Here is a 16103-nt window from a genome sequence, read left to right as displayed (position 1 = left end):
TCCTTGTGTCTCGAGATATAGTGTTTCGAGAAGATCTGTTTCCTTTTGCTGACCCAAAACCTGCTCCACCAATCACATCAACTGTCGAAGTAGCCAGTGATGAAGATTGGATCATCATGCCATTGGACGACAGGGGGAGTAATGTTGTTCAAATGAATTCTTCTGACCAAGAAACTGATCAATCTGTTCCAGCAGCTGTGGTGACACCAGTAGAAACGACATCACTTCCTGTCTCAGAAGAAACTCCTGCGGCTCCGTTACAAGAAGTCCTGAACTCAACACCAGAGCCATCCTCCTCTACAGACTCATCTTCTGCTCCAGCTACTGAGATTCTAGGTCGAGGACAACGAGAGAAAACACAATCTGTTACCCTTCGTGATTATCTGCTCTACAATGCTTCCGCTGATCCTGATAGTAATACACACTATTTCGTCTCCACATCCTCCTCATTAGAGTCTTCGTCGTCGGTCTCAGGTAAATCCTTGTATCCTCTGTCTGATTACATTACTGATGAGCAATTTTCTCCTAGTCATCGAGCGTTCTTAGCAGCAGTAAGCAAGTCTGATGAACCAAAGAACTTCAAAGATGCTATGAAACTTGATGTTTGGCGTAAGGCTGTGGGAAAAGAAGTAGTAGCTCTCGAGGACAGTGACACATGGGATATCACTGATTTACCACCTGGCAAAGAAGCGATTGGATGTCTATGGATTTTCAAAATCAAATACAATGCAGATGGCACAGTTGAGAGACATAAGGCACGCTTGGTAGTAAATGGCAAGAGTCAGATTGAGGGTGAAGACTATACAGAAACATTTGCTCCGGTGGTTAAAATGACAACAGTTCGAGCTTTGTTGCGACTAGTTTCGGCCAAACAATGGGAAGTGTATCAAATGGATGTCCAAAATGCTTTTCTTCATGGTGATCTCGAAGAAGAAGTATATATGAAACTCCCTCCAGGTTTTCGACACTCCCATCCTAACAAAGTATGTAAATTAAGAAAGTCTCTGTACGGCTTGAAGCAGGCTCCGCGCTGTTGGTTTAAGAAGCTCTCGGATGCCTTAATACGTTTTGGTTTTATTCAGTCCTACGAAGACTATTCTCTGTTTTCCTATGAGCGTAATGGTGTGGAGCTTCGGGTCCTTGTCTACGTTGACGATCTACTCATTTGTGGCAACAACTCCCATATGGTGCGACGCTTCAAAGAATATCTGAGCAAGTGCTTCGCCATGAAAGACTTAGGGAAACTTAAATATTTTCTTGGGATCGAAGTTAGCAGAGGTCCTGAAGGTATCTTTCTCTCTCAGCGCAAGTATGCCCTTGATATCATTGCAGATACGGGCAACCTCGGTTCCAAACCTGCGTCGACTCCTTTAGAACAGAATCATCAGCTCGCCAAGTCTACTGCTCCACTCCTTACTGATCCAAAGAAGTACCGACGTCTGTTAGGACGTTTAATTTATCTGTTGAACACCCGTCCGGAGTTGTCTTATTCAGTTCATTTGCTGTCTCAGTTTATGCAAGCTCCTACAGAAGAACATTGGTCTGCGGCGCTCAGAGTTGTACGGTATTTGAAAGGGACACCAGGACAGGGAATTCTTCTTCACTCAACCAACGATCTCACGCTTACTATCTATTGCGATGCAGACTGGAGTGGCTGTCCTCTGTCTCGTCGTTCCTTAAGTGCGTGCGTTGTCATGCTTGGAGGCTCTCCCATTGCTTGGAAAACAAAGAAACAAGACACTGTTGCAATGTCTTCAGCAGAGGCTGAGTACCGGTCAATGGGTGTTGCATTAAAAACAACAAAGTGGATACGTCGTCTCCTCAAAGAACTTGGCGCGGAACAACCTGGGCCTACGAGATTCTTCTGTGACAGTAAGGCTGCTATACATATCGCAGCGAACCCGGTGTTTCATGAGAGAACAAAACACTTGGAACGTGATTGTCACTCAGTACGGGATGCTGTAACTTCTGGTCTCATTGTCACGCAACATATTCGGTCTGATTCACAAGTCGCTGACATTTTGACAAAAGCGCTGGGCCGGGTTCCTTTTCAAACCATCATGTCCAAGTTGGGCGTAGTGAATCCACATGCTCCAACTTGAGGGGGAGTATTGGGGATATATATTGAATATGTGTTAGGATAATTACGGACGTGTTGATAAGTCCAGGTTCTTAGCTAGATAAGGACAAATCTCCTTGTTGAGATTGAGTTACGTTGTTGTATATATACTCAGCCATTGGCTCTCTAATAAACACACACGTTGAATACATAAATCTACATTACCGTATGATCGAATCCATACCAGAGCTAGTAAGGACAGGCATAGTTTCCCGAAAAGGTAATCTGATTTATCTTTAATACAACGGTTAATTCTCATATATCGTAATTGAGAAATATGCCAAATATAATAGAGTTAATCACTTATATATAATATGCATTCTAGTTTATTTTTGGTTGACAAAATAATTTCATAGTTATATACAATCACGCGAGTCCTATCCAATTTCAACCCTGACACAACCGGAGAAGGGCTTGTATCCCAGTGGTTTTTCTTCTCACCAAAGATCGCAGGTTCGATTTCCTGTCGTCGCGGTGGTACTATAACTTTCCAAAAAAATTTTAAGGGATTTTTCTGGATTTGGGAGCATCGCTTGCGGTGGGGTCTAGTCACTATAAAAAGTATACCCAAAACACAGTTTAACCGGGGCGTCTAACTCTGGTGGTAAAGGGCTCACAGATGTGAGTACCGCCACCTGGGTTCAATTCCCAGCTACTGTGAATTTCATATTTGGGCTGCAGCAACACAGATTAGTTCTTTAGGTCTAGGAAACATTTAGAAAAACTGTGTATAATTAAAAAAAAAAAAAACCTGACACAACCGCGGGATTTGTACAAACCATGGTATGCTCCGATCTACTATAGTTTGTATATTTCCACATCCGTCAAAAATGAAAATAATAAGGGGATAATAAATACGGAATATGGCATCAATAGTTTGATACATTTGAAAACCAACCGTTTTTTTGATACATACGTTAACAAAATATTTGTAACTGATAATTGCCTGCTTATATGATTACCTAAAACGCAATCATTGGAAGCGATAAAGAAAATAAAACCAAAAACAAATAAAGTGAAAGTCTTAACTACAACATGGTTTTATTATTGAATGATGAATCACAAATGATATTCACATGACATCTAGCGCTTAAGACGCAGCGTTATCGAATATAATCTGAGCATCTGCATATATTATAAGGATTAAGGAGTCATGATATGCCTAACATATAGGTACTTTCCAGTGAAGAATATACACAAACAATAACTTGAACATTAATGTGTTAAGTAATAGCGCATGTTGTACATATTGATATAGATTGGTATTATCTCTAACTATGTATTTACGATAGAGATTATCTAGTTGTAGTTATCTTGTATAGATTGCCTAGTATATTATTAACAAATTTATGTATAAATATGTGAAATACATAGGGCTGTTCAATATGGTAAAACCGAACCGTACCGAACCGAACCGAACCGAAATAGACAATATGGTTTGGTTTTGGTATATACCATATAAACCGAATGGATATAATTTTATAAAAACCGTAGGATTTGGATATGGTTTGGTATATAACCGATTAAACCGAATAAACTGAATAAAACCGATTAAAAGTAGAAACATATAATTATGTATCTATTTTATAACAATACATGAAAATCTATTTGTTACATAATTTAAATTTGTGTTAATAACTATTACCATAATCTTATAGTAATAAAAAACCTTAATTTGTAAAACACTTGAACTATAACTAAATAACAATACATCGCAATTCAGACATTTTATTTTCTAAGTTTTTTTTTTATCTTTTTGATTTATTTTAGTCTTCACTAAATTAATATGAAGATTATAAATTTGATGGACAATAATTAATGGAAAGTTTTCAATTGAAAAAGCATGATTTTAATGAACACTAAATATGGAAGAGTGAAAAAAAATTTCTTTCATGTTTCTGTTTTGTTTCATATTTTTATTTTCAAAATTTCAAGTTTTGATTTTAGTTATAGATTTGATTATTTTATTTGACGGTAGAATCATTTATACTTATTTGTTCATTTATTTGAACATGTAATATTTTTTAATAAATGACTATCTTGACAATATGACTAAAAATTCATATAATATGATCTCAAACAAAATAATTATGTTTTTTTGGTATAAAACCGAATAAACCGAAAACCGACGGTATATAAACCGAACCGAACCGAAGTAAATATGGTTCTAGAATGGTAGTTATATTTTACTAACCGAAATACCGAAAACCGAAAAAACCGAACCGAAACCGAACCGATATCCGGATTGAACACCCCTCATCAATAAATATAATCAATTTAAAACCTTGACAATACGTAGGTACGTCCGAATGAAGAATGTAGGTACTACCTCATGTACTACAACTTATACATAAACAATAATTTACCCAAAATATCAACAACAGAAAAAACAGTAATAATATATCCAAAGAAAAAACTAATAATAATATACCCAAAGAGAGCAGATGAGAATTAGTATGTCCGTGTACAAATCAACTACGTAAAGCATTTTTCTTATAAGTAATGTATTGCTGATGTAATGAGATAAGATATCTAATGGTTTGCTTTGAATATTCCTACCAAGTGGACCAAACATTTGACGTTTATCTCGTGGAATTGTCATGTTGATTGAACCTAATTCTCATATATACATATGATCAGTATGGTAGTTTTTTCGGATAAAGCATTTTCGTGAATTTCTAAAATATATTTCCAAGTTAAATTTGAGTTTGAGATGGTAGAACAGACAGGGTCTAGAAGCATACAGAGATTATACAGTTACAGATAACAATAATTAATAATTAATTGGGGACGGTGATAACTCGATTTTTTGCGTACGTGTTAATATCTACGTGGTTTCACGAAGCTCACGTTGATCTATTTTCATCCACGTTAGAGAATAGCAAATAAATAATAACGTAGGAACACACACGTGGGTTATGCCCAATTGATTATTGGGTTTTTTTTTTTTGCAAAATTGATTCAAAACTAAACATAAAACTAATTCAGGTTTTTTTAGATTTTTTTTTACCTTATTCACTCCCACAAATTCATATTATTCACGAAAATGTCATTAGTATTTTTTTCTTTGGAATATGGCATTTTACTTTCTCAACCCTATCATCGACATAATATGTAGGGGTGGGCGTTCGGGTACCCGTTCGGGTTCGGGTCGGGTATTTCGGATTTTCGGGTATTTCGGTATAGAGGTGTAGAACCCGTTCGGGTATTTCTGTACTTCGGGTCGGGTTCGGGTATTTTAAGTTCGGTTTCGGTTATGTCGGATCGGGTTCGGATATTTAGATTTTGAAGAAAAAAAATGAAAATTTTCATTTCTCAAATTTCTTGTATTTAAATATATAACTTTTCACTTACTATTTTTTATTTTTAATAGATTGCATGGTTAATATATTTGGACATAACATTTTCAAACTAAAAAGACATTAATTTGGTTATTGTTTTTAAATTTTGAATGTAACTTTTTGTTAATTGCTGAAATAAGAAGTTTGACATGCATTTTAAGCGAATAGCAAATCATCTTCTACGTAATTGTATGTATATCATATGAATTTAAAGTATGTGTAGTATCAATATAAATATTTTATATAAAATGAAAGATGTAAACTATAAATATAAGGTTAATTATCATATGTTCGGTTATTTTCGGATATCCATTCGGGTTCGGATATTACCCGTTCGGGTTCGGATATCCAGTCTCTCCTAATTTAATACCCGTTCGGATATTTTGCTACTTCGGCTCGGATTTCAGTTCGGGTTTTTCGGATCGGGTTCGGGTGCCACTTCGGATTTCGGGTAAAATGCCCACCCCTAATAATATGTATACAAAACGGGTTACGTCCAATTGATTATCAGTGATTGAACACGTTAGACACGAAATACAATTTGTTTAATCTGCTTACTAAATGATTGCATAGTAAGTTACAGTTGTAAAATTTTTGTGTAGGCTGTCCTCGTCAACCAGAAAAACCATTACTCCTACCGGAGCAACCGCTCCTATACGCCGGAGATCTATTGTGGCTTATCGGTACTCCAACGGCTCAAAAAAGACGATTCAAGTTCTGGCAGAGAACTCTAGAACGAGTAAAAAGTCTCAGGTGGATCTTGGTAAACTCCTTCAAAGACGAATATGAACGTGAATTCATTAACAAAGACAATAACAATCAAAACCCTAAAATTCTTTACGTTGGTCCATCACATAACCAAGCAGCAACAAGTGATAAAACTTTGACCAAGAACCCTAGTTTCTGGGAAGAAGACAGATCTTGTCTTGGTTGGCTACAAGAACAGAAACCAAACTCAGTTATTTACATCTCATTTGGAAGCTGGGTTTCTCCAATAGGAGAATCAAAGATTAGAAAGTTGGCATTAGCGTTGGAAGCGTCAGGAAGACCTTTCATTTGGGCATTAAACCGGGTTTGGCAGGAGGGACTGCCACCAGGGTTCGTCCATAGAGTCAAGAACCAAGGAAGGATCGTGCCATCCCCGCAGATTGAAGTTCTTAAAAACGACTCAGTTGGTTGTTACCTGACTCATTGTGGCTGGAACTCAACCATGGAGGTACCTTAAACCTAATTATATATTACCTAATTATATATATACAATATTTTTAAAACGTATGTAGTATACATCCATATACAATGTGTACAGTTTTGAGTCATGAGTTGTTTGTGCAATAGGCGGTGGCAAGTTGTCGGAGGCTAGTGTGTTATCCCGTAGCCGGTGACCAGTTTGTGAACTCTAGATACATTGTGGATGTGTGGAAGATCGGGGTGAGAATAAGCGGTTTTGGAGAGAAAGAGGTTGAGGATGGGATGAGGAAAGTAATGGAGGATGAAGAGATGGGTGAGAGATTGAAGAAGTTGAGAGATAAAGCAATGGGGAATGAAGCTCGTTTGTGTTTGGATAATAGTTTTACCATTTTCAAGGATGATATTTGTGGATACAATATTTGATTATGGTTTTGATTGAATCATTGCATTTTTTTCACTTAATTTTAAAATAAGCAAGTCAAAAATCTTATAACATAAAGAAGAAGGCAACTCTCTTCTTAAGCTGCCAACACAACAAATAGAGAGAGGAGAGCACGACACGTGTCATCTATTTCAAAAGCTTTGTATAATTTATTTTATGTTCTTAGAGCAACTCCAATGGTGTTACCCACCATTGGAATCCTTAGCTATATTATAAAGTTTTTTTTTTCAATAGTTAAGGACTCTTATCATAATTATAGGTCAAATGGTGTTATCCAACATGGAGTCCTTAGTGTTTTTTTTTTAATCTTAGAAATTTAAAATTTTAAAATTTGAAATTAAAAATTTTCATTTATTAGAAAAGAAAATGTAAACATACAATAATTAAACATATTTTTAAAGAAAATGTAAAATCAAATAAGTGTTTTATATTTCTTTTTAAACTATAAGCTAAAATTAGTGTTTTTTTAAACTATAACTGTAAATTATGTTTTAATTTTTATCTATAAGTAAAAGTTTTGTATATGTTCTTGCTTCTCTTCTTAGCTTGATTTTGTTATGTTCTTACTTGTACAAGTTATCTTCTTACTTGTATAACATAAAAGACAAGAGAATGAAGAGAAACAAGATTGTAGTTAGCTAAACAGATTTAAACTTACAAGAGTAGAGGAAAAAGATTTAAACTTATAAGTAAGTTGATACTCGAGAAACACAAGAACTTGAGTCTAAACTGAACTGATCATACAAGTACATTGTAGCAAGGAAACAAGAGGATAGAAACTCTAAACAAGTCCGAGATACATAGCTAAAGAGACACAAGCTAAAGAGACGCAAGACTACTTGACCATTCTCCTAATTCACCCGTGAGCCAGAAGCAATGTCACCTACAGAACAAAACAAAACAAGCAAGTTAAACCAGAAGCAAAGAAAGAGCAAGCAAGTTAAAGACGTCTCAAGCAAGTCAATGGAGAAGACTCACCACGCTTTCTGCTCAAGTGTTTGCTCAGTAGTTCAGAACACTCTTTACTTTCCGGACATACACACAACAATGGAGTAGTTTTCCCATCTCCAACCAGATTGAACGCAAATAAGTCTCCTATGTTGCATCTGTTATCACGACAGAACTTTCCCCAGCCTCTTGTGATGTAATACATGCCGCTTGATTCGCTAAATCGCAAACTCACAGTCCATGAATTTCCCTCTTTGTTCACTAGTATCATCTCTTGGCATTGTTTCTTTAAAGCAGTAGAACTCGTAGCTCACTTAGGAAGATACTGTAAACACAGAATATGGTTTATACGTATAAAAATTGACTAACAAAATATGGTTTACGTATGAAAATTGACTCACAAGTTTTTCTGCTTTTAGATTTGAAGCAGTGACCTCAGCCAAAAAACAGTAGTCGAATGAGAAATAAGACATTGCCCATGTTCCTCCTGAAATAAAAGAAACAATTTTCCACGTCAAAACATCTAACAACAGCTAGGACCAAAACGATGAACTTTGATTGAAACTTACTAATCTCATTGTCATCAGCATCACCCGCGTCGGCTTCTTCCTTGATGATGTGCGGATGTGTATACTGAATCTCACAACAGCTAGGACCAAAAGGAGTGACATGAAACACCATGTCTCCTTCGTGTTTGAAGATGACTGATGTTAGGAGTTTTCAAGGCTCCTAAGACAAATGTTGTAGTATAAAAGATTGTCGAACCAGTTCTGAGGGATATCAAAGCACTGAGAATGCAAGTACTCACTTAATCTAAGTGCAACCAATGATTTAGAAGGGTTTTAAACTATGACTAAAACTAGAAAGCAATAACAGAATGATACTTTCTTGACTAAAGGAAAAGAGAACTCATGGGTATAGGGATTAGACCTTGGGTGATCAAGTATCGAACTAAGGATGGCAGATGATCAATCAAACTATCAACCTTAAGCCTAGACACAATTCTAAGCAAGCTCTATGTCTAGATGAATGCTCATTTGCTAACATATCTCAAACATCAAATGTCTTTGGTTGAATAATATGAAAGCAATCATTACTAACAAGTCTATTAGCTATCTTAGTACCTTTAACAACAAATGTCTTTGGCAAAGTATACTAAAAGCCTAGGAGAGTTGTCTCGGGCATTTCATCGAACACCTTTCGGGTGAGAAATGCCTAAGGATCAACAACTGAGTGGCCAACTCAGAAGATGCATTATGATTACTCTACTAGCAAGGAAATATGAATGATCTACACTAAAACATCCTAGCTCTAACCTAATCACCCTTAATCTCCCTAACCCATGAATTCAAAAGGTGATTACTCACTAATCTCCATGATTCCTCTTAAACCCATATTGGATTTCAGATTAACCATGTAGAGAAATAGATAAGAAATCAACAAGAACACAAGAACATAACAAATCAAAACCCAAGAGATGAACTTCTCCAGAGAGTTCTTGTGTCTTTCTCAATAGATCAAAGATAAAAGATAATCTGCCACTGGTGGCTACAAAAGATGTTTAAAACATAGGTTTTTCCAAGTGCAAAACGTCCAAAATAAATTGCAAAAAGGTCCTTAAGAAATCATGATTTTCGGCAGCAAAATAACGCGGAGCGACTTGCAGGTGTCGCTCCGGGAAGTCGCTCCAGGGCCGATTTTTGGTGTGTCCGGGCGAGAGGTCGCGAGCGACTTTGGTGTGTCGCTCCAACGGGTCGCTCTGGATCGGGAGCGACCTTGGTAGGTCGCTCTGAGAGGTCGCTCCAGGCTTCGCTTCGTGTCGTCTCGCCATAGAGACGCGAGCGACCTCGGGGTGTCGCTTTGGGAGGTCGCTCCGAGAAGGGTGTGAGATGCGAGCGACCTCGGTGCGTCGCTCTGGGCAAGTCGCTCTGGGCTTCCTACGGGATGAATATGGCGAGCGACTTCACGGGGTCGCTCTAGCTAGGTCGCTCTGAGAGGTGCTTTGGAGCGACCTCATGACGTCGCTGCGGAACCTCGCTCCCATGCTCTGCTCGTCCAATGATCACCTGTTTCACGTCCTTTAAGCTCCAAATGCATCCAAATGTCCCCAAGAACTCCATGTGGCACTCCAACACCTAATGAGGACAATGAATGCAAAATGCAACCTAGACATGGCTAAATCCTAATCTATATGATGAAAATGCTAATGGATGAATGGATAAAACAATGCAAATATGCAAGATATCAACTCCCCCAAACTTGTTCTTTTACTTGTCCACAAGTGAACTTTCTAGAACTCATAGGGAGAGAGGTTGAAGGTGGGAGCACATAGCCAAAAGAAACACAACTAGCACACTCTCTTATTACACTCTAGCTTCTCTAGGCCTATCTTAACTCTTTTTGTTCTTACACTCATCATCAAGCATCCACACATTCAAATCAACCAACTCTCACATTCATTAAGCACAAAACATCAGGTGAATTCTTGCAAATGGTCAGTTGGTCCAAGTCATTTGGTTGGGTAAGGGAAGGCTTTTATTCAAGTGATTCAAGAGGTTCAAAACATATGATCTTTAAGGTGGTTTACTCTCAAAACAAGTAGCCTTGACATTGCACATAATATATCTAAGAAAGGGACCAACTCATGCATACAATGCTCAATCTCCATTGTTCTACCCTTTTCCCAAACATACAAATCACACAATCATTTCCCAATGTCAAACCCTACTCACATCTCTCACCAAAAGATCCTAAGAACTTTAACTCCTTCTCTTTGAAATCTACAAGGGATTTTTCACAACCTCAAAACATTTCTTAGCTCCTAACAACTTTGCTAGCCCCCCTTTTTCTTTTCTTTTTTTTTTTTTTTTTTATTTCTTTTTTTTTTATATATTTTTTTTTTTTTTTTAGGTTGGGGGCCAAGACTTTTCAAAACTAGAGCTAGAGGTTCTCTACTTATCCCAGAAAATCGATTCACTTAAGCACAAAGAGTCTATCCTTTTTATTTTTCATTTCTCCCAAATCATGATCACAACACTCACCCTCCCACCTATAGCTAGACAAAAGAGTGTCCAATCTAGCAAAAATGAAGATCAAGCATTGTCGTTCCCGATACTCTCAACATTATGCGCATGTAAGACTTTCCGAAGAAGGCCTCACTCATCAAACAATGAAAGCTTAAAAGGAAGGAAAGGTTTTGGGAGTGGTCTACCACTAGAGTTTGTCAAAAAGATTGGCATAAAAGATGTGACAACTCCAGTGTGTATAGCCATGACTCAGTACACAAGGGACCCTAAGCAAGAAGCATTAAGTTCATTCATTTCTAATAAGGTTGTAGTTGGCTTCAAAGACTGAGTTTCAGCAATCAACAAGTTTCAGGAAGAGTTTTCAAGGCTCGAAACATACAAGTCTTTTTGAGAGGTGCAAAAGCTAGTCAAGTGCAACGTAGTGTTCTTTACAAGGCATTCAAATCATTGCTCCCAATGCAAGTGAATGCAACCTATATGCTCTAGACTCTCCTAAAAATGCAAATGATGCAAACTAAATGATTGATTTTTTTTTTTTATCTATGCAAATAGGTATGCCATGCATGACTCAATGAAACAACATCAAAGCAAACATGATCAAATACTTGGTACCTCCCCCAAACTTGAGTGACACAGTCTCTGTGTCGTCAAGTAGAGAGAGAGATACCGAAAAGAAGACTAATATGCAAAAATGAAATGGTATATACAAGGGAGTGTGGTGGGTTACCTTCTATAGGGAATGAGTAGAGGGAGATGCTCCCTCCTCGTCGTCCTCAGGTGGTAACTCTTCAAGGTGCTCATCAGCAGGGGTGTCCATCTCTTCAATGTAGAAGGCTTGCCCGAACACAGTTGGTTTCCTCATTTTCCTCTTGATGTCAAAGTGGAGGATGTTCTCTTTACCCAAATGGAGATCAATCGTGCCTTCCTTCACATTAACAATAGCTCCTGCTGTAGCTAAGAATGGCCTTCCTAGAATCAATGGATCTTGAGCCTCCTCACCCATCTCAAGCACCACAAAATCTGTAGGTATCTCATACCTTCCAATCTTCACAGGGAGGTCCTCTAAGATGCCCACAGGGTACTTCACTGAACGATCAGCTAACACCAGAGAGAGTCTACACTTCTTGTACTGAGTGAATCCAAGCTTCTTTGCAACAGACAAAGGCATCAAGCTGACACTAGCTCCCAAATCGCAGAGACTTTTCTCAAATACCATAGGTCCAAGAGCACAAGGTAGTGTGAAGCTTCCTGGATCCTCTAATTTCTCTGGAACATCAAGCCTCTGGATGATGGCATTGCACTCATGGGTAAGATTCATCATGCTTTCCATCTCCTTCTTCTTTGCAGCTACAACATCTTTCAGGAAATTGTTGTATTGAGGAATCAACATGAAAGCATCGATGATGGGCATTGCAACCTGAGCTTCACTCATTTGCTTCTCAAACAGAGCTTTGTATTTCTCTAGCAGCTGCTTCTTGAATCTACCAGGGAATGGAAGTTTGGGTTCATAGGGAGGAGGAACAAAAGAACTTTCACTTGCTGGAGTAACAACTTCACCATCCTTTACTGTCTTCTTCTCCTCTCCAACCTTTCCTTTACCTTTGGCTTCCACTATCTTCTCCAAGATCTCGTCATTGATCTTCTCATCAACAATCACCACTTCATCATCTATGTTGATGGCAACCCCCTCACCTAATTTCTCAGCATCCTTGGTGAGGGTTCTAGGAGGTAACTGCTTACCACTCCTAAGGGTGATAGCTTTGGCCTCCTTGGGATTTTGGTCAGACTTTCCAGGTAGAGATCCTTGCTGGCGATTCTGGTGAGTGTTCATGGAAGCAAATTGATTCTCTAAATTCCTGACTGTAGAAGCAAGGTGTGAGAATTTGTTGTTGAGCTCATTGTAGCTCCCATCAATCTTGGAATGAAGGTTCTTCAACTCATAACCAACTTGCTTCTCACTTCTAGTCTGAGACTCCAAGATTTGCTTCAGTAAGGTATCAGTGCTGCTCTCTTGAGGAGCAGAGGAACCAGACGAGGGGTTTTGCTGAGGCTGATAGCTGCCTTGCTGGTTGTTTCTTGGCGGATAGCCACTCTGCTGGTTGTTGGAATAGGACTTCTGTTGGTAGTTGTTGTACTGAAAGTTGGGTTCTTTCTTGTACCAGCTACCATTGTTGTTGATGAAACACAGCTCTTCCTGACCTTCCAAACCCTCAACTTCATGGACAATAGCTGGTGTCTCTTGGCTTGGGTTGCCGACAAAGTGCAGCTGCTCTTGGGTAGCTTTATCAGCAAGGAGGATGTCTATCTTATCCTGTAGAGCTTTCAACTCCTTCCTCGTTTGCTTATCCTCAGTTCTACTGCTTCTGTCGTGGTCTCCACTGTAGACTGCATCACTCTTTACCATGTTGTCAACCAGTTCTTCTGCATCCTCCTCAGTTCTCCCCAAGAAGAACCCATTGCTAGCTGTATCCAGTCTGGCTCTGTACTTAGGAAGAGCACCACGGTAGAATGTGCTCAGCAAGCTCTCCTTAGAAAAGCCATGGTGTGGGCATTGAGCTTGGTAGCCCTTGAATCTCTCCCAGGCTTCACTGAAGCCTTCCAAGTTCTTCTGTTGAAAGCTGGAAATCTCGTTTCTCAGCTTAGCAGTTCTTGAAGTAGAGAAGAACTTCTCCAAGAATGCTTTCTTGCAGTCATCCCAAGTAGTGATGGAGTCGCTGGGTAGAGACTTCTCCCACTGACGTGCCTTATCCCCCAAAGAGAAAGGGAATAGCTTGAGCTTTAAGGCATCTTCGGACACACCATTGGTTTTTGACAACCCACAGTAGCTGTCGAACCTGTCCAAGTGATCAAATGGATCCTCTAGAGCCAAGCCATGATACTTGTTGTTCTCGATCACGTTGAGGAGTCCTGATTTGATCTCAAAGTTGTTGGCTGCCACAGCGGGTGCTCGGATTCCCAATCTATGACCATGAATGTTGGGGCGGTCGTAAGTGCCAATGGGTCGAGCTGCTCGCTGTTGGTTTTGAGGTATGTCTCCCATATCAGTACTCAATCTCTGCAAGTGAGCCTGTTGCTCTTCTTCTCTTCTATTTCTAGCACACTCTCTCTCTAAAGCTCTGATGTCTGCAGCTATTGGAACTAGGTTTGATGGACCCCTGCTCCTCAAGTTCATACACCTGTAGATTAAAGGGAGGTGAAGAAAGAGAATCAGTAACAAAAGAAAATAAAAATGACTTAGTCTCAAGCAAGTGACTAAATCTCAATGTTCAAATCTACTCAGAATTTGGCAACGGCGCCAATTTGATGTTAGGAGTTTTCAAGGCTCCTAAGACAAATGTTGTAGTATAAAAGATTGTCGAACCAGTTCTGAGGGATATCAAAGCACTGAGAATGCAAGTACTCACTTAATCTAAGTGCAACCAATGATTTAGAAGGGTTTTAAACTATGACTAAAACTAGAAAGCAATAACAGAATGATACTTTCTTGACTAAAGGAAAAGAGAACTCATGGGTATAGGGATTAGACCTTGGGTGATCAAGTATCGAACTAAGGATGGCAGATGATCAATCAAACTATCAACCTTAAGCCTAGACACAATTCTAAGCAAGCTCTATGTCTAGATGAATGCTCATTTGCTAACATATCTCAAACATCAAATGTCTTTGGTTGAATAATATGAAAGCAATCATTACTAACAAGTCTATTAGCTATCTTAGTACCTTTAACAACAAATGTCTTTGGCAAAGTATACTAAAAGCCTAGGAGAGTTGTCTCGGGCATTTCATCGAACACCTTTCGGGTGAGAAATGCCTAAGGATCAACAACTGAGTGGCCAACTCAGAAGATGCATTATGATTACTCTACTAGCAAGGAAATATGAATGATCTACACTAAAACATCCTAGCTCTAACCTAATCACCCTTAATCTCCCTAACCCATGAATTCAAAAGGTGATTACTCACTAATCTCCATGATTCCTCTTAAACCCATATTGGATTTCAGATTAATCATGTAGAGAAATAGATAAGAAATCAACAAGAACACAAGAACATAACAATCAAAACCCAAGAGATGAACTTCTCAAGAGAGTTCTTGTGTCTTTCTCAATAGATCAAAGATAAAAGATAATCTGCCACTGGTGGCTACAAAAGATGTTTAAAACATAGGTTTTTCCAAGTGCAAAACGTCCAAAATAAATTGCAAAAAGGTCCTTAAGAAATCATGATTTTCGGCAGCAAAATAACGCGGAGCGACTTGCAGGTGTCGCTCCGGGAAGTCGCTCCAGGGCCGATTTTTGGTGTGTCCGGGCGAGAGGTCGCGAGCGACTTTGGTGTGTCGCTCCAACGGGTCGCTCTGGATCGGGAGCGACCTTGGTAGGTCGCTCTGAGAGGTCGCTCCAGGCTTCGCTTCGTGTCGTCTCGCCATAGAGACGCGAGCGACCTCGGGGTGTCGCTTTGGGAGGTCGCTCCGAGAAGGGTGTGAGATGCGAGCGACCTCGGTGCGTCGCTCTGGGCAAGTCGCTCTGGGCTTCCTACGGGATGAATATGGCGAGCGACTTCACGGGGTCGCTCTAGCTAGGTCGCTCTGAGAGGTGCTTTGGAGCGACCTCATGACGTCGCTGCGGAACCTCGCTCCCATGCTCTGCTCGTCCAATGATCACCTGTTTCACGTCCTTTAAGCTCCAAATGCATCCAAATGTCCCCAAGAACTCCATGTGGCACTCCAACACCTAATGAGGACAATGAATGCAAAATGCAACCTAGACATGGCTAAATCCTAATCTATATGATGAAAATGCTAATGGATGAATGGATAAAACAATGCAAATATGCAAGATATCAATGACAAAGTCACCGATTTGAAGGTCATGTGCTGTGGTGAAATCTTTCCAACCTCCGGTGAGTGTCCTGCCTTCTTGTATCACTTCCCAAGTTTGATCTGAAGCGTCCGATCTTAGTTTCCATATTTTCTGGTTCGTCTTCCCTTCTATGTGCTTTGAGAAGAAGCCAAGTGGTATTGTCTGCAAGAAAATGCAAAG

The 16103-nt window shown here is 39.2% G+C and overlaps 2 protein-coding genes and 1 non-coding gene across 3 annotated transcripts; 2 read left to right on the top strand and 1 right to left on the bottom strand.

Annotated features, from left to right (window-relative positions):
• Window positions 1-5785: 5785 nt before the first annotated feature.
• On the top strand, window positions 5786-7154 carry LOC125602355 (UDP-glycosyltransferase 82A1-like). The gene is made up of 2 exons (XM_048774040.1): window positions 5786-6676; window positions 6796-7154. The coding sequence occupies exons 1-2, from the start codon at window positions 6671-6673 to the stop codon at window positions 7069-7071; spliced, it is 282 nt and encodes a 93-aa protein (XP_048629997.1). The 5' UTR covers window positions 5786-6670; the 3' UTR covers window positions 7072-7154.
• Window positions 7155-7941: 787 nt separating this feature from the next.
• Window positions 7942-8719, bottom strand: LOC106420310 (B3 domain-containing protein REM2-like). Its single transcript, XM_048774033.1, has 4 exons — window positions 8608-8719; window positions 8440-8525; window positions 8069-8324; window positions 7942-7973 (listed from the first exon to the last, which is right to left on the bottom strand). The coding sequence occupies exons 1-4, from the start codon at window positions 8717-8719 to the stop codon at window positions 7942-7944; spliced, it is 486 nt and encodes a 161-aa protein (XP_048629990.1).
• Window positions 8720-13598: 4879 nt separating this feature from the next.
• On the top strand, window positions 13599-13705 carry LOC125602356. The gene has a single exon (XR_007334800.1). It is a non-coding gene; the product is annotated as a small nucleolar RNA R71 (small nucleolar RNA).
• Window positions 13706-16103: the final 2398 nt, after the last annotated feature.

This window comes from Brassica napus, unplaced genomic scaffold (assembly GCF_020379485.1).
Source record: "Brassica napus cultivar Da-Ae unplaced genomic scaffold, Da-Ae ScsIHWf_2810;HRSCAF=3587, whole genome shotgun sequence".
NCBI lineage: Eukaryota > Viridiplantae > Streptophyta > Magnoliopsida > Brassicales > Brassicaceae > Brassica > Brassica napus.
This window is presented reverse-complemented; position numbering and strand designations above follow the sequence as displayed.